Here is a 19086-nt window from a genome sequence, read left to right on the forward strand (position 1 = left end):
TTTAAATTGAAACATTTTTATTAGACTACTAATAAATGCATATAAGAAAAAAACACACAGAAAAGGAAAATGGCAATACTATTACAAATTAGTCAAAGCAAAAAGATTTCTTCAGAGTATACAAAATGTAAACATTTGCCCTGGGATTTCCCATAGGTGGCACAGTCCACAAGGACTTATTTGGAACAAAAATGCCTATCAAGTCTCCCCTACAGCTTCTATAATATCTGCATACTTGCCACATTGAAAGTTAAAATTTGCTAGTACACTCCAAATTTTCTATGCAAAAAACCTAAATGATTCCCAAATCAAGGCAACTTGAAAATTAACTGGTACATGTGGAAGCAAAGAACCAAAGCAAATCAATCTTGCTAACTGCATTTACATTAACCTTGACAGAGATTACAAAAATATACACAGTATATAAAACCCCTAGTTGAGCCCGGGGTAAGAGGTCAAATAATTCTTGCTTGTCAAATGCTCCAGAGAGGGGCAGCACAGAAGTCCCTTGAACCTAGAGAGAAAGGACTAAGAAGAAGCCCTCTTCTGTTCAGAAAATGGGGACTCGTAGACTTCCATGGGAGGGCAGGTACAAACCAGGTGCTGATCTCCATATATGTCATCAATGCGGGCAATGGTTGGCCAGAATTTGTTCTCTGGTTTCACAAAGGGCTGCAAAAGACAAAAGATGGAATGCTGTGGGGGTGTTCTGAGATTTCTTTTGGAAGAAAGGAGGTTGTAGTGATATTCCTCCGACTCAAGACAACATTAGCTCAACAAGTGCCCTGCGTTGCTGGCAAAACAAAACAAAAACACAAGAAACTGAGTAACTTTTGAGCCCTGTCCAGACTGCTCAGTGACACTGCAGAGCACCTTCTCCAAAAAAGCGTCAGGAAATAAAGGCAGACTGCATTCAGGGCCCTCTCCTTGTTGACAGGTGATAGCAAACACATTAATCCACTTGATAGGGATGCCTATTTTCCTCCCCCTGGGTTCTCAGACCTGTGGCTGATGCTCTGGCTCTGCCCTCAGACTTTTGAAAGCTAGTTCATTTGCTCTGCGTTTCTTAACATGACCCAAATTTCTAAGGTGCCCCCCATATGGTTTCTACATTGAGGCAACTATTAGGAGTGGGGAGGCAAGTCTGAGTGGGAATCCCTCCGAGCAGGGGCCGCCTAAGCATGGGAGCACCATCCCAGTTGGCACAATCAGCTTCCGGGAGAACTTACGAGTGGGAACGCTGCCACCTCTCTGGAATACGGCCGATCCCAGTGGGAGGACGTGACACAGGTCAAGGAGTGTGGAGACATCTGAGACAGAGACATGCACGGCAGAGGGGTCAGAAAGATGCACTGCTTTCTCCCCCGCCTTTCCCCTCAACCACGGAGTTTCTGAAGGAGGTCCACGAAGAGCAAGCGGCTGTTCCCTTTCAGTTCAGTGAGCAGGACATTTTTTATGGTGAAGTATTTCAAATATCGGAAACTAATGGTAATTATACGATAAACATACCAGCCAAACAACAGTCAAATCAGTGTTGTCACATTTGCTTCACAGTCGCAAGGTGCATCCCTTCTGCATCTCATTGTTCACCCTCCCCACCAGTGGCAACCTCTCCTGAATTTCATGTTTCCCATGCTTACCATGTTCTCTTACTGCACAGATTGATAAGTAGCATTGAACCTAATTAGGTCATTTTAAACCTTATATTCTCCAATGAGGAGTTTTTTCCACTTGCTTTTTTAACTCAGTATTATGTTCTTTGAGATGTCTATTTTGACATTTAAAAAAATAGCTTACAAGTTAAAAGATTAAGCTGTATCCAGAAAGAAGAAAAAAAAATAACAGTAAAAATGATCTTACTATATTCATCCAGCACCCCAAGAAACTCATATTTAGCAAGCCGCCTGCCTCTTGCCAGCCACTGCTCCTGCACTCCACTTTCAGCAAGGCAGTTCTGGGACTTGCCTCAGCTTCCTCCAGTATCTGAGACTAGTTTTGTGGCTTGGAGCTATAAAGACATGGCCTTCATAGTGTTCTCAGTTTATGATGTCTCAGTTAAATGTCTGGATATAACAAGAAGCTTAAGGCTCTAACCAGATATAAAATTAACAGTTTTGGGGGCTGGCATTGTGGCATAGCAGGTAAGGCTGCCACCTGAGATGCTGGCATCCCTTACGGGCACTAGTTTGAGACCCAGCTGCTCCACTTCCAATCCAGCTCCCTGCTAATGTGTCTGGGAAGGCAGCAGAGGATGGCCCAAGAGACTTAGGATAAGTTCCTGACTCCTGGCTTCAGCCTGCCCCAGTCCAGGCCACTGTGGCCATTTGGGGAGGGAAAGAGAAAATGGAAGATCTCTCTCTCTCTGTTTCTGTCTCTTCCCCTCTGTATAACTCTGACTTTCAAATAAATAAATAAATCTTTGAAAAATTATTACCAGGTTTTGGAAGAGGCGGAATAATGCCTTACAAACTTTTCTCCAGCATAAATCCTAAACACGTGAAACATCCAAGTCAAATATCAATCCAGTTGCCCTCAGAGGTAACTACTCCAATTCAAGAATTTGTGTCTACATAGTTTGTGAGATAAATGCATAAATTATACTTATGCTATAACCTCACTAGAGTACATCAAACAGAAACAAAGATTGATTAGACTGCTCAACCAGACACAGTCCTTCAGCTTTTGCTTCCATCTCTGACAACCAAGAGGGTGCCTTTGGGGAGTCTACACCCCACAACTGCATCATACTTAGGTAAATGCTGTTCATGGTGTTCAGGGTGATTTAAATTTTGACACAATGGCAGCATCTTATCAGAAGAATTTTCTTACTCCAAACAAGAGTGCCATTTTCAGATATGAGTTCAGGGGTTGTTGGCTTGTTGTCCAGACATTATTTTCTAATGTAAGGGACATTTTGAATAAAGGGCAGCACCCTCGCACCTTCAGTGGATTGACCTTAGGGTCAACGCGGCCATCCTCGATGTCGGCAATTTCCTGACGAATGCTGATCATGGCATCACAGAATCTGTCCAGCTCTGCTTTGTCTTCCGACTCAGTGGGCTCAACCATGAGAGTCCCTGCCACAGGCCAGGACATGGTAGGAGCATGGAATCCTGCAAAAGGGAGAAAGGGGAACTCAACTCACTGACGCTGGCCTCCCTTATGTGGAAGAAAATCTGCTGTCCCCTCTTAGAATTTATTCTAAGGAAATCATCATAAACATTTGCAAATATATGTATGGGGATTCATCTGTTTATAGAAGAACTTAGGAAACAAACATATCCAACAAAATGGTTTGGTTAAGGAATCTTATAGTATACCCATACAATTAAGTATGCAAGTACTCAAGAGTATATAAATGTCAAATTGGGTGAACATTCAAAAGTATCAAATGAAAAAGAGCAAGCTATATAACAGTGTTATCTATTTTTGTTACAAAAAGACAAAATAAAATACTTTTATATTTTATGAGGGAGGAATCCTTGAAGAATATAAAGTGTGCATAGGGTTGCCAGAAAATGAGACTGGGATTTTTATTTCACTTTGTGGTTTAGAATTTCTCTTTAATGATCATGTATTATTTTCAATTAAGAGAAATAACATTGAAAAAAATTGTAACTTGTCAAAAGTTAAATAATTAGATAACAAGAAATGAGGTTTCTGGGCTAAAACTTATTGTCCTCATTTTACAGATGAGGCAACTGAGGGCTACCCAGTACATGGAGAGCTTTTGCCTTTACAATGAACACAGGCTGAGAGTGTCTTTACGTTTATAAAAGCTTCCACATGTAAGTTGAATGAATTGACAAGCATATAGTCAAGAGAGAGATCCCCCCGCCAAAAAAAGCAAAAAACAACTTTTCCCCATTTATTGCACTATTTTCTATGAAACTTTAAGAAGACGAAAGCTCCCAGATTGATAGACTTGTCAGCTCTTCTTGCCTGCCCCAAAGTGCATCATTACTAGCGGTGCTGTAGAGTCATGCCTGAATGGTTTAAGGGATTATCTCCACACCATTTTATTACAAGATTTTCCAACATACAGCTACACTGAAAGGGCTGTGAGCCCCCCTGTAGTCACCTGCAGTGGATTCTGCAGTGCAGTCATTTACTTTATCACGGCTCAGTTCACCCATCTAGCCATCTTGCTTTTTGATGCATTTTCACCCTTAAACACTTTGGTGTACATAAGATAGCTATAATTCAATATTTGTTCACATAATATGATAATGTTTACAGTTAAATTCACAAAACTTAACTAGACTTATTTATTTATTTGAAAATCAGAGCTAGACAAAGAGAGGAAAGGCAGAGGGAGAGAGGTCTTCCATCTGCTGGTTCATTCCCTAGTTGGTCACAATGGCCAGAGCTGCGCCGATCCGAAGCCAGGAACCCAGAGCTTCTTCTGGGTCTGCCACATGGGTGCAGGGGCCTAAGGACTTAGGCCATCTTCTACTGCTTTCCCAGGCCACAGCAGAGAGCTGGATCGGAAGTGGAACAGCCAGGTCTTGAACCAGTGCCCATATGGGATGCAGGCACTGCAGGTGGCGGCTTTACCCACTAAGCCACAGCGCCAGCCCCTAATAATTGTTTTTAATATAAAATTAAAATACAGCATCACTCTTATAGAGAGTAAGTCTTGGAAATATTTCAATGCCGTATATTTATTATTCATTACTACTTATGTTCTTATTGCCTTTTTGTTAATTGGAATAATAGCATGCTTTGGCTTTAGGCATGGACTACAAAATGTTAATAAAACCAATCATACAAAAATTATTTATGTATTTATTTGAGACAGGAAGAGAGAGAAACCAATCCATTGTTTCTCTTCCCAAATGTTTGCAATAGCTGGGCACTAAGCTAAGTGCCCAGGTATTTTGTTGTTGTTGTTTGTTTGTTTTTAGTTCTTTTTTAAGAACATACTAATCTCATTACCTGCTAAATCTGCTGTCAATCCCATGTATGAACAAATTCAGTCCAACATATGTTGCTGTAGCAGTGCTTGTATCTAGAGCCATCTGAGAATTGTTCTGGAAACAGTTCCTGGTTCTGGATGCTGATGCAGGAAGTCCAGGATACAGCATAGGAATCTTTGGGTCTTGGGGCCAGCACCATGGCACAGCAGGTAAAGGTGCCACTTTGCTGTGCTGGCATCCCAAATGGACACCAGTTCAAGTCTCAGCTGTTCCATGTCTTACCCAGCTCTCTGCTATGGCCTGGGAAAGCAATAGAAGATGGCCCCAAGTCCCTTGGGCCCCTGGACCCATTTGGGAGACCTGGAAGAAGCTCCAGGCTCTTGGATTCGGATCTGCCCAGCTCCAGCCGTTGCAGCCATCTGGGGAGTGAATCAGCGATGGAAGACCTTTCTCTCTCTCCCTCTCTCTCTCTCTCAACTCTGCCTTTCAAATAAATCTTTAAAAAAAAAAAATCTATGAAACTCCCCAGGTGGTTCTGGCAATTAACCTGATAAACAGTTTGTAAAACTCTGTGATAAGGCAGCTTGCCCACACTTGTCTGAGGAGACTCATCCAAGGGGTGCTTGTTAAATATGATTACAGGGGCCAGTGTGTGGCATAGCAAGTAAAGCCACTGACTGCAGTGCCAACATCCCATGGGGGTGCTGGTTTGATTCCTGGCTGCTCCACTTCTGATGCAGCTCTCTGCTATGGCCTGGGAAAGCAGTGGAAGATGGCCTGAGTCCTTGGGCCCCTGCACCCTCGTGGGAGGTCCAGAGGATGCTCCTGGCTCCTAGCTTTGGATTGGCACAGCTCAGGCCATTGCAGCCATCTGGGAAGTGAACCAGCAGATGGAAGACCTCTCTCTCTCTCTCTCCCTCTCTCTCTCTCTCTCTCTGCCTCTTTCTGTAATTCTGCCTTTCACCTGATTACAAGGCCTCTTTCCTGAAAATTCAAATACAGCAGGTGTATTCAAGACCCAGAAACTGTGTTGTCATTTCCATTATTTTTAAACTATTCATTCAGTCTCTCAGTTATTAATACATATGTGTTAAATGCCTACCACAGACCAGGCACCTGGATAATTTGACTTTGGATAAGTGTGGAAACCATCTATCAAACATTAAAATAATGTTTAGGTCAGGAGATAGAATATGGCTTGGAAATACTGGGTGATAATGTCAATTACAATCTCCCTCCTAGCCCTTTTGGGCTCCCTCCCTGCAAATGCTGCTGCAGTTAGATGTGTGATGTAGGCAGCACATCCATGAAGTGACAGATTTATCCTGAATCAGTCATTTGCAGTTATTTGCAGAGAGGCTGATTCAGGAGAAAGGAGTTTCAGGACATTGACTGTCAGGTTACAGAAGCTGCCAAATTTTCTTTTTAAAGCCTGCTCTGCATTAATCATCACAAAGCTTTTGCATACACCTTTTAACCATACCCAACACCCACCAGAACTGTGCTTACAGATGACCATCTTCCATGATCACTATGTCTTTTGTTGCAATAGTAGCCATATCCACAGGAGAGACAAGTGGGAAGGGGCGAATGCCGACGACCACAATGAATAGACATTAACAGGATTCAATCACCGAAGCACACTTTTCACCCAAGTGGCTATAGCGAGTTTTCAGGTGTACAGGGGGCGGGGTAACATGAGTATAGCCCTTGCTGGACCTCTGGGATAGGTAAGCAAACTTGTGTTTACCTGAGACAAGATGCTCAAATGGTTTTTACTTCAACCAGGATACAAAATGGAAGAACCAAGCTAGTAGAAGCTGCCACATTTAAATTTTAAGATTTGTAGGCTTTCAATGGAAGCTGCACCACGGTAGTAAACTCTATGTAAAGCTGTTCAAAGCACAATGTCCGCCAAGAGATTTTGAGGAGGCAATTGCTCACTTCATTAATAGAATCTCTGGCTTTCACATTTATGTTACGTGTAACTCCGCATAATGATCATTTATTCAAGAGAGGAGTGAGTCACAGGTGGGGCTCCCACTATGATGCAGTAGTAAAACTATTACATTTTTTTTTTCACTAGTTTTAAAATCAATTCATTAAAATTCAGCTAGGACACCACATCTGTGAGAAGGCAAAGTTCTCAGCCTTTCTGAGAGTGGAAGGATTCTTGATGTTAATAATATTACTAAGAAGCTGTTTTTTAGAAAAGGCAGAGCTAAATGAATACACACTAATAGACAAAGAGTCCATGTTTCCAAATGCGTCCAAGTTGCCTTTTTTCTTTGTGAAAACAAGTGCTTATTTCTTCATTTCAAGAAGCAAATATGCCTGTAAGACATTGTGGTGCAGCAGGTGAAGCCGCCACTTGGGCCATCTGTATCCCTTACTGCAGTACCTGGAATTGAGTCCCACCTCTGCCTCCATTTCCAATCCAGCTTTCTCCTGGTGCACACACTCAGAGGCAGCAGGTGATGGCTCAAGTACTGGGGTCCCTGCCACCATGTGGGAGATCCAGATTGAGTTCCAGGTTCCTGGTTTTAGCTTAGCCCAGCCCCAGCTGAAGTGGGCTTTAGGGCAGTGAACCAGCAAACAGAAAATCTCTCTTTTCTCATCATTTTGCCTTTTGGACAAATAAAAATAAATAATTTTTTTAAAGTAGCAGCTATGCCATGACCAAAGCGGCTTTAAAACTCCAGTGGCATTTGTCTCTGATACCTCTACAGCTTACTTGCTCCACTTCCTTCACTGTCACACCAGCTTACCCTTCATGATTCTCTGCTTACCAGGAATGGGGTAGGAATCAGAATTGATCAGAAATGAAGGTAAACAGCAGCAATCATTTTCTCTGGGATTTTAAATTTTAGCTATAAGAACTGCTTTTCTTGGCTGCTGATGGACTTGAGATACACATTTCATTATCTTTGAAGGGTAGAACTACAGCAGTCATAAAGTCAAGTTTTTGTTTTTTTTCTATGATTTCTAAGGTTGTCAGGAACCCTGGGCTCCCCATTTATCCTGTGCATCAGTTACCATTTGCACATTCAGTTTGGGCTCTGAGGAAGTGATCTGAAGTCACACGCACGGCTGCCTGAATGTCAGAAGCCCTTTACTATCAGGGTACTTACCATAATCCTGTAGCCTCTTGGCCACATCCACAGCCTCGATATTTGCAGACTTCTTGAAGGGTCTTGTGTCCAAAATAAATTCATGAGCCACAAAACCTGTTCAACAGGAAAATCGTTTCAGCTCAGGATTCACATTGGCTGCTTATTTTACCCAAACAATGAAAAAATAATTCAGTTTTATGCATTATCAATGAGAACCAAGAAGCCATGAGCATTTGGTAAGTTTATAGTTGGCAATGAAGACTTCATTTACTCTTTTACAAATAAAAACTCCTAGCACATTAATCCATTGTGTCTGATCTTCAGTTCATTACACACCCATAAGTCTGACAATGGCTACAGGGAGGTGGGAGGCACTACTAGAGCATTCAATGGGAGGTGTCTGGGAAAGACATTATTTCTGCTATCAGAACCTAAAATCTACTTGAAGCAGTTAACCAAATCACCACAGTCCTAATCCTTGTATAGAAAATACTTTAGGAACTAAAGAACAATTGACACTTTTCAGCAACTTTATCCTTACCACCAAATAACTATTTCTGGGTATATATAAGTACATGCTAACCATATATCAGTGTCTATAAGACACATACAGAACTTGACATGCTTTCGAGATCGTGCTTTTAGGCTGCATAGGGAGAATTGGAAACAGGCACTGCAGAACAACATACCACAAGTAACAAGGAGTTAATGAGGCCAGTCAGTGTGGATCAGTTTACTGTGTTCTCGTTTGTAAACAGATTGCCTCCTAAGCTCGAGGCAGCCTGTGGGGAGCAGCCCGGACTGGACTGAGTTACTGGAATTAAGACTTATTCTATGCATCTGCTCTCCCACAATATGGCGCTGGGAGAGAAGTAAACAGCTTCCGCACAGCTGCCTCCAGTTCAACCAATAAACTGTAGGACTTGCTCCTGATTGGAGAGCAGTGTACTCGGCGTGTGGGCAGCTGAGTTGGGATTGGCAGAGGAGGACTATAAAGGAGGAGAGAGACGGCATGCACGGGGGAACATCTAAGGGGAACATCTGTGCAGCCCCCGAGAAAGCCGGCCGGCGGTGTGCCGCTCCCCTGCGGAAGTGGGGAATGTGGCCAGGGGGAACTGCCCTTCCACGGAGGTGGAAGGGATAGTAGCCAACCCGGGAAGAACCAGCAGCAAACCCGGGGAGGGCCGAGCAGACGAAAGAACAGCGCAGGGTCCTGTGTTGTTCCTCCACGAAGAGGGGGAGCGACATAATGGTGCCGTGACTCGGATAGGAAAACTAGGACGGATAGGAAACCCAGGACGGATAGCAAACTTAGGAGGGAAGAAACGGGAAGAACTGGGAAAATATCGGAGAGAGAGACTAGCAAACAGCCTAGGGAAAAGCCGGACGAAAAAGGTGCCGGAAGAAGCTATTGAAAGCCTAGGCATAGACTCAGATACGGACTACAGGGGGAAGCTGGGAGAAATCTCTAAGGTCGAAAGCGAAAGTGAAAGCTAGAACAAACAGACTCAGATGCGGACTGTGGGGAGAGGCCAGGAGAAATGAGGGAGGAGTATTGTTGGAGGAAAGCTTGGGGAAACATACCGGGTAGAGAAAAATGTTAGGGAAATTGAAGCCGCGGGGGGCAGGCCGAGGCGGATACGAAAGCCACTTTGGGGTTCTCAAGTTAGCCCGGGAATAGGGGGCGAAAAGTTGAAACCAGAAGCTGAAACGTAAGCCTGGTTGGGATCCGTCTGATTAGCCCGGGGAGCAAAGGACGGGAAGCCAAACCGTGGGGCGGAGACGTAAGCTGGGTTGAATTCGCCAGGCTAGCCCGGGGAACTTAGATTGAATGCTAGTGGCGGACACGTAAGCTACGCTGTGTGACTCGCGGAGGCTGCCGTGCGCAGAGAGAGCGTGCGGGGCACAAGTAGATAGGGAACGGGGCTGGCGCGAGGCCGTGGTTCAGACGCGAAAGGGTTAAGTGCGAGACCGCGGAGTGTGCGCGCGCAAAGCCGAGCCGCGCAGATGAGAGAGGCGTGGGCTGAAGCGGCGCAGAGCCGGGAACCCGCCGGCGGGGCGAGGTGCCGGAAAGCTGCAGGGATAAGAGAAATAGAAGTTTAGAAGCAAAGTGAGAGAAATAGGAATGCTGGAAGATAGAAGTAAAATGGGAGAAATAGGAATGCCCGGAGATAGAGAAATAGAGAAATAGAAAGGCCTCCCCTCAACATGGCAATGAGAAAGCTTGGATTCGGTCTGCCTGATTAAGTGAGGCGATGAGCACCTGCGGCGGCTAGCAGCTTATGCACCGCAGGTCACCGAAGACAGGCACGAATTAACATCAGTAAGGCTTCCCCACAATACAACAATGAGAAGGCTTGGATTCGGTTTGCCTGATTGTTAGGGCTTGTAAGCCCCTGCAGGCAGAGCAGAGCATGCGCTGCAGGGCACCGAACACAGGCACGCATCAGCGCCTAAAAACCTCCTCACAACATGGCGAAGAGAGGACCCGGATTCGGTTTGCCTGATTGATAGGACTTGTAAGAACCTGTGGCAACTCTAGCAAGTAGAGCAGAGTGTGTGCCGCGGGACACCGAAGACAGGCGCGTATCAACGCCAAAAAATAAAAAGAAAGGGGGATCTGTGGGGAGCAGCCCGGACTGGACTGAGTTACTGGAATTAAGACTTATTCTGTGCATCTGCTCTCCCACAATATGGCGCTGGGAGAGAAGTAAACAGCTTCCGCACAGCTGCCTCCAGTTCAACCAATAAACTGTAGGACTTGCTCCTGATTGGAGAGCAGTGTACTCGGCGTGTGGGCAGCTGAGTTGGGATTGGCGGAGGAGGACTATAAAGGAGGAGAGAGACGGCATGCACGGGGGAACATCTAAGGGGAACATCTGTGCAGCCCCCGAGAAAGCCGGCCGGCGGTGTGCCGCTCCCCTGCGGAAGTGGGGAATGTGGCCAGGGGGAACTGCCCTTCCATGGAGGTGGAAGGGATAGTAGCCAACCCGGGAAGAACCAGCAGCAAACCCGGGGAGGGCCGAGCAGACGAAAGAACAGCGCAGGGTCCTGTGTCGTTCCTCCACGAAGAGGGGGAGCGACACAGCCATGTGCCCATCACGAGCTGCTGGCCATCCCTCCGTCATCAGGAATAAACCACTGAGCCAATCAGCATTTTGATAAAAAGAACAACATTCCTGGAGGCTTCCCAAATTACATGTTCCACCAACTGATGGAATTTCCTTCACAGAAAGGATCAACTAATCAGACAGTGTTGTACTCTTTAATCCAATCTCCTGCCTCTCGGCAAATGGTGAATCCACTTACAGTCACGCAGAGCAGACTTAACTTCAAGCCTGTGTAGAGTAGCTCAGTAATGAACAGCCCCTGAGACAGTCTGTGAACTGCTCTGCTTCTTATATAATGCATAAATATGAAAGGATTGTTTGGTTTTGTTTGCAAATAAATGGATGAGAGCCTGAAACAATATATTGAAACTGCATATTTTTAAAAAATACTTCCTAACAATGGTGGAGCATAAATTTGTCAGGAGTGTGATTCAAAAGCAGAAAGTTCTATGCTTGGGTAAGTACACTCAGCAAGTGCCAAAATGGAATAATTAGTGGCATGTTCAAGAGGAAATCACGAGAATATTAAGTTCTTATCAACTAGTAATTCCAGAACTCTTTTTTAAAGTTTTATTTTATTTATTTAAAAAGCAGAACAGGGGGAGAGGAAGAGACAGAAAGGGAAACACACACACACAGAGCGGTGTCTTCTACCCACTGACTCAGTTCCCCAGTGCTTGCAATGCTAGGATTCTTAAAAGCCCTGCTCTTTTACTTAGCCTGAGAGCCTAGCATCAGCCTTTGCCCTCTCTCATCTATAAGCTACCCTGAACGTTGTGACAATGACAAGGCTACTTGGAGTTCACTGCTCTGAAGGGCATTCACAGAGGAACAGGAGGAGAAAGGAGACAAGAGACATGCATCAGTGGGAGAATGGTTCTTGCTGGCAGGCCAAGGAGGCTTCCTGAAAGTGATCCTGCTGAGGTCAGAGGCCCTATCTCCATGACCTCTTGCTCAGGGAAACAACCAAGAGCTTTGATTCTGTCAGTGATGGTCTCTGGATTGCGACTGAAGAGCTTCAGTGAGCATTAATTACCCACCAAGATCCACAAAACAAAGACATAATGAATTCCTAGTATTCCTAGGCAGCCTGCTTGAGGATATGGGGTTAATTACATAGTTCCAGCTCTGGAGTGCTTTGAGAAGCCCTATTTTTCCCCCATGTTGTTTTCAGTTTCAGAAGACAATCAGTTTATGGGAGGAGATAGTTCTAACTTGGAGCCAAACCACTTCTATTCTCCTTCTCCATCATCCCACCCTCTTCCTCTCCTCTTGGCCTTCCCAGATTCTCAGCTATAGTCATGGGTAGACCTGGCAGAAGCATTCAGTGAAAATTAAAACATGTGTTGAATAGTTTATACACTTTCTACTTCAGATTGCCCTGACTCACCATATACCATGGAAGGTTTGTGTATCTTTCTCCTAAAAGCTTCAAACAAAGCTGAACGTGTTGGGATCTGATTTCATCCTTTCCAGGGCTCAAGGAAAGAAGGAGAAGGAGAGAGAAAACTGAAGTTCCAATACAGTTTTCATTTGAACACAATAGAGTGTGGATTTAGAAAATAACATCTGAATCTCATTTTTAAAACGGAGCTCTTCCCAAACCACTTGGCTATGGCGTGGCCTCTGCAAATGAAATCTTGGGTGTTTTGTTTTTTGTTTTATTTTTTCCAGATCTGTCTGTTTGAGAGGTGGAGCCAAGAGGGTAGGAGAGAGGAAGAGAGAGAGAGAATCTTCTACCTGCTGGTTCACTCCGCAGATGGCGACAACGGCCAGGTCTAGGCCAGGCCAAAGCTAGGAACCATGAACTCCATGTAAGTCTCCCACATAGGAAGCAGGGGCCCAAGCACTTGGGCCGTCTTTTGCTGGCTTCCCAGATGCATTAGCAAGCAGCTGGGTCACAAGCTGAATAGCTGGTACTCTAACTGGTACTCCAATATGGGATGCCAGCATCACCGATGGCAGCTAAGCCCACTGGACCACAACTCTGGCCCTGATATCTTGTTATTAGCAGTTCCTGGGTAGGCTTGGCTTGTTGGTGTCTTTCAGCTATTACTGAATAGCATTGCGCCTAATGTAATTCCTTTCTTTCCTTGAGCTAGCAGAGTAAATATTATTGGTGATCCCCTCTCCCAATACTTGCCTGTTTTTTTCCTTGCTTTTGCAAAACCTATAGTTGGGATTAAAGTCTCTCCATGATATTGTATTGGGGGGGGGGGGGGAGTGTCAGTATGGCACTGTGGCACAGTGGGTAAAGTCACCACCTGCAGTGCCAGCATCCCATATGGATGCCAGTTTAAGTCCTGGCTGCTCCACTTTCGATCCAGCTCTCTGCTGTGGCCTGGGAAAGCAGTGGAAGATGGCCCAAGTCCTTGGGCCTCTGCACCAGTGTGAGAGACCCAGAAGAAGCTTCTGGCTCCTCCTGGCTTCAGATGGGCACAGCCCCAGATGTTGTGAACATCTGGGGAGTGAACCAGCAGATCAAAGACTTCTCTCTTTGCTTCTAACTCCTTCTCTCTGTAACTCTGCCTTTCAAATAAATCAATAAATCTTAAAAAAAACAAATGGTACGTAAAGGCAGGCCTGGAGCTCATTAAAATAACTGCCTCATGCTCCTTTGTAATCCCAAAGTCTCTGAGTTGCTTAGTACCAAGTTGAGAAGCAGTCTTCAGACATTGCCATTAAACACTGTAGAATATGTTTATTAAGAACACTTCTATTTTGAGACATCAGGAGGTGTGAAAGTAGTTGTTTTTTAGGCCATAAAAGGCACTGTCAATCATCTAATGAATGTGTCTACCAGGCCAAACATGAGACAATTTTTTTTTTTTTTTGACAGGCAGAGTGGACAGTGAGAGAGAGAGACAGAGAGAAAGGTCTTCTTTTTGCTGTTGGTTCACCCTCCAATGGCCGCTGCGGCTGGCGCGCTGCAGCCAGCGCACCACGCTGATCCGAAGGCAGGAGCCAGGTGCTTCTCCTGGTCTCCCATGGGGTGCAGGGCCCAAGCACTTGGGCCATCCTCCACTGCCTTGCCGGCCCACAGCAGAGAGCTGGCCTGGAAGAGGAGCAACCGGGACAGAATCCGGCGCCCCGACCGGGACTAGAACCTGGTGTGCCGGCGCCACAAGGCGGAGGATTAGCCTATTGAGCCGTGGCGCCAGCCCATGAGACAATTTTTTATGTCATGAACTCTTAGGGTAATAGAGTTGGTAATCACCATTCTACTTCTGTTTGCAATGAGAAATACTATTCATTATAATTCTGGGGTAAAAATGTCAAAACAAATGGAAATTTCATCCATCTTTTTGTGTTGTGACAGGGTCTCCCTAAAGCAATCACCTACCATGAGCCTATGGTAGGTGCATGTCCCTCTCTCCAGAGTGCCACCAACTCCCACTCAATCTAAATCTCATTCACTCTTTAAAAACTAAACTTTGGACCACACAACTCTGAACACAATAAGAATCACTGAGGTGTACACTTTAAATGGGTGAATGTATAGTATAGTTTGAAAATTCTATCTTAACAAAGCTGTCAAATATATTAAATATCAGAAAGTTTAAAGTATAAAGAAGTAAGCTATTAGGAAAAAAACCTAAGACTTATAAATTCAATAGTAAGATCATTTTCACCCATAAAATTGGCAAAGATATTGTGTTCTCCAGTTTTTGTTGTTCTTTAATGTAACACTCAGCACTAGACCCTGCTGCAAAGGTCATTCTCATGAGCTGGGAGTGTGAAGCAGATGGGCACAGAGTCTCTGGGAATAAACTAGGACCACATGTATCAAGAGCTAGAATGCATTCATGTTCTCAGAGGGAATAATTTCTCTGTTACAACTCTAGCCTAAGGAAATAATTAGAAAGCTTTTTTAAAAATCTAAGAGTACTCATTGCAGCATTGTTAAAAAGGCAAACAGCTGGGAACAAAAACTATACAGAACTGGTTAAATCACATACATCCATATAATGGAACTGACATAGCCATTGTCTAAGAATATTTAGTGATATGGGAAAATGTTCATAATATAAGCTAATGTTTAAAAACACGACTCGAACTGTATTTGTAATATGATCTCAACTGTATAAAAAGAAAGATGATAAGGAATACAGCAGAGTACTAATAGTGGCTATGTTTGATTGATAGAACCATGGGACATTAATTTTTCTTCTTCACACTTTTTTATTTCCCAAATTTCCACATTGAGCATATATATATGATTTACATAATCAGATAAAATAAATATGTAAGTTCCCATGTCCAAGTGTCTGGATTCAGTGCCCAGCTTTGGCTTCTGGCTCCATCGTCCTGCTGAGGTAGACTCGAGAGGAAGTGGCAATGGCTTAAGTAGTTCTTTCCACTGTTGTGGGAGACCTGGATTGGGTTTCTGGCTCCTAGCTTTGCCAAAACCCTTGCTGCTGTGGGTGTTTGGACTTTCAGATAAGAGTTCTCTCCTTCTCTCTCTACCTCTCAAATAGGAAGGAGAAACAGAGAGAGAGAGAGAGAGAGGGAGAGAGAGAGAGAGAAACAGACGAAGGAAGGCAGGCAGGCAGGCAGGAAGGAAAGGAAAGAAGAGAGAAAAAAATATAGCTGTGTCCTATTACAGCAACACCCTCACTACCAAAATTCCCCAAACCGTGACTGCTTCTCTATCTCCTTTCCAGCCTCTGTCTAGTTCTCAGTGCACATCTGTCTGGCATCTACATTACCATTTTGTCCAAACTACAATCAAAGGTTACCAAAGCCTTCCTAATTGTTGAAGACAAAGGTTCTTTTTAAAACATGTCACAAAATCAGATCTACTCATCATACTTTAGGAAGCTGGAAAAAATAAAAGCAAATAAATAAAACCAGCCACTGTTCTTTACATTGTTTACATACGCAGCACCACAAGGATTTGTTGCGTGGCTGTATATGATAGGCCAGGTATGGACCTCAAGGGATGAAGCAGACACAGCTTCCACTCTCACAGCATTTGAAGTCTGACAGTTGGAGGGAGTCAGACTACACTGAGTAGGAGAAAAACTGCTCAGTGTCAGAAAGGAGCCAAAGGGAAGGAGTGGCTCTCTCTACCAGGAACGGGAAACCTCAGAGAGGAAGCAGAGCCAGCACAGAAGCAGGGGACAAGCAGGCAGACTTCTAGGGACAGGCACTGTGACCAACGCTGCTGAGGTTCTAAAGCTGCCACAGGTATGAGGTGCCTCTCACCAGGTGTCCTTTCCTTTGCCGGAAGTGTGCATGGTTCCTCAATCCCCTTCTCAGGAGCTCAACATGTCCAAGGTTCTACTCTCAGATTCTGCGCCCACAGAAAATATCTAAATGTCTACCTGGTTTTATTTATATCACCTTCTATCACTGCCACAGAGACTTTGTTCCCCCTCCCTCTATTATTATTCCCTCTATTGTAACCTAAGAGGAGTATCTAACGTTTCTCTTCACATTCAATTACTAACTTAAGTCTAACTTATTCTAATGTCTAAGACCATGTTTATCTCTTTCCACTTTCTTAATGATTTTAAAAATTTTTTCCAATTATATAAAAGGCAGAGAGATAGTGAGACAGAGATCTTCCATCTACTAGTTCACTCCCAAAATTCCCTCAACAGCCAGGCCTAAATCATGCCAAAGCCAGGAGCCCAGGACTCAACCCAGGCCTCCCACATGGATAACAGGGAATCAAGTTCTTGAGCCATCATCTGCTGCCTCCCAGGGTACACACTTGCAGAATGCTGGATCAGAATCAGAGGCAGGTCTTGGACCTAGGCACTCTGATATGGGATGTGGGCTTAACCTCCATGCCAAATTCCAGACCCTCTCTTAATGATTTCAGTAGTCTCTTTTAGCAGTCATTCTCTTGCTCAAAAATCATCAATGGATCATTATCTAGTTCAAGAGTAAAGTCCAGAATCTTCCAAGACCTGTAAGACCCTAAGGTATTTTTCCAACCTGGTGCTCATTTGCTCCCTCTTCCTCTTCTCCTCCTTCAAGCCTCTAACACTCCAGACACCCAGGCAACCTATTTTTCTTTTGCTTACACCAGTATCTCTATTTATTCAGTTTCTTACCTGCTGCTCTTCCTTCCAGGCTTATCTCAAATGCCCTCTTCATAATTTCACCCTACCTCTGCCCATTCTGATTTACTACACTCTTGGGATATCCTCACGGCACTTTGTGCATAATTAGCTTGTGATATTTATGCGCATGTTTTTCAGTGGTGTGGGCTCTTTGATGACCTGGACTGTATAGACTAAGTACCTAGAATAGCCTTGATTATGACAATCCCCCTAAACTGTTAACTAGTTGAAGTCTTTCCAAGAACTCTATACTTTTTTTTATATGTACTAAGAATCAGAAGTCTTTCATCCACTTCATAAAAATCACATATGGGTCAAAGTTGATTTGGCCAGGAAAAATTAAGGTAATGGTAAACTAAAGTTGATACTTACCTCTTGCACCCCTAAAAAGGACTCTGTAGTGTTTTTCCAGTCTCTTGGCCATGTAGTTGGCATTTAATATAGCAATTTCTGTGGCCTGTTTAAGACCCTTGCCTCCCATCATCTGCAAAAGAAACAAAAAGAGGCATCAAGCACTGAACAGGTACACCCAATGGTCAAGACACTAACCAAAGACAACCCACATCCACAAAAGGAGTCACCATGAGTCTGGATTATCCTAAGAACTATATAACAAGTAGAAAATTCTGTCTGTCTGTTTCTCTCTAAGCCAGAAATAATTTTAGGTTTTCTCTATTGAATGGTAACTTTATATTTTTTTATTGTAGTACAAATGTCAAAGTTGACTGTCAACAACTGTGTTATCTAAAGACGAAAAGGAATTATTCTTAGGTTACTCTTGATTTGCCTTTTTGGTTTGTTTGTTTACCACAAATTAAAGATGACTTGATAATTGCCAGGAATCCATGAGATCTTTGCCAAAATAACCACTGAATAAATTTTGTATGGTTTGTCCACAGTCAAGGCTATTTATGTTTAGCACCTGCCATGTTCATCTTATCCTATTCTGCAGTTTAACAAGTCCCTGAATCATATGAAGTAAACAGATCACCAGCGAAGACCTTAAAACCATGAAGACACTGATTTTTATTGTCTACTTTCTTCCAGGGGTACTTCATGTACAGTGGAAACTTAACATACATCAAACACATAACTAAACTACAGCAAATGAGAAATAAATAAAACAAGGATACCAAAGTCCAATAGATAGAGAAGACATATTTCCCTGAGATAGTCAAAGAAGGCTTCCTAGACTAAGAGTTACTTGACTGGAAACTTAAAACGATTTGGCTAAGCAAAGAGAAAAGGGGAAGGGGCCGCTGCTGTGGAACAGTGGGTAAATCTGCCACCTGCAGTGCTGGCATCCCACATGGGTATGAGTTCAAGTCCCGGCTCCTCCACTTCCGATCCAGCTCTCTGCTGTGGCTGGGGAAAGCAGTGGAGCAGGGGCCCAAGTCCTTGGATCCCTGCATTCAAGTGGGAGACCCGGAGGAAGCTAATGGCTCCTGATCGGCGTAGCTCCGGCCATTGCAGCCAATCAGGGATTGAACCAGTGACCTCTCTATGCTCTCCTTCTTTTTCTGTGTAACTCTGACTTTCAAATAAATAAATAAGTCTTAAAGAGAGAGAGGGAGGGAGAAAGGGAGAGGGGGGAGAGAAGGGGAAAGCACTTCAAGTAAGAAAAATAGAAAAAAATCAAAGTGTAGAAGAGGAGGGTACATAATTGTCACCTAGGGGTCACTGTAGGGCAAGGCAGACTGTTACTACATCTTGTAAGCCTCAAACTTTTGCTAGAAAGGACTTGGACTTGGTTCAGTCAGACACTGGCTCTCAACCTATGTATCAGAGTCATTGAGCATTTTTCTCAAAATGTTGATGGCTCAGGCGCAATCCCATGTATATATTGAATTTGAATCTCTCTGGGATGTGG

The 19086-nt window shown here is 44.0% G+C and overlaps 1 protein-coding gene across 4 annotated transcripts in view; it reads right to left on the reverse strand.

The window, feature by feature from the left end:
- The window catches only part of GLDC (glycine decarboxylase), a 142220-nt gene continuing 123134 nt past the window's right edge, over nt 1-19086 (reverse strand). For all 4 annotated transcript variants that reach the window (XM_051858199.3, XM_051858196.3, XM_002708098.6 and 1 more), the window contains 5 exons: nt 17589-17700; nt 8051-8146; nt 2941-3113; nt 1230-1310; nt 1-672 (listed from right to left, as the gene is read on the reverse strand). In XM_051858199.3, the coding sequence (XP_051714159.1) occupies nt 529-672; nt 1230-1310; nt 2941-3113; nt 8051-8146; nt 17589-17700 (606 nt within the window). In that variant the 3' untranslated portion in view covers nt 1-528. The remainder of the gene's footprint in view (nt 673-1229; nt 1311-2940; nt 3114-8050; nt 8147-17588; nt 17701-19086) is intronic.

The sequence above is a fragment of the Oryctolagus cuniculus genome, chromosome 1 (assembly GCF_051225735.1).
Source record: "Oryctolagus cuniculus isolate XC-2025 breed Fujian yellow rabbit chromosome 1, ASM5122573v1, whole genome shotgun sequence".
In the NCBI taxonomy this organism is placed as follows: domain Eukaryota; kingdom Metazoa; phylum Chordata; class Mammalia; order Lagomorpha; family Leporidae; genus Oryctolagus; species Oryctolagus cuniculus.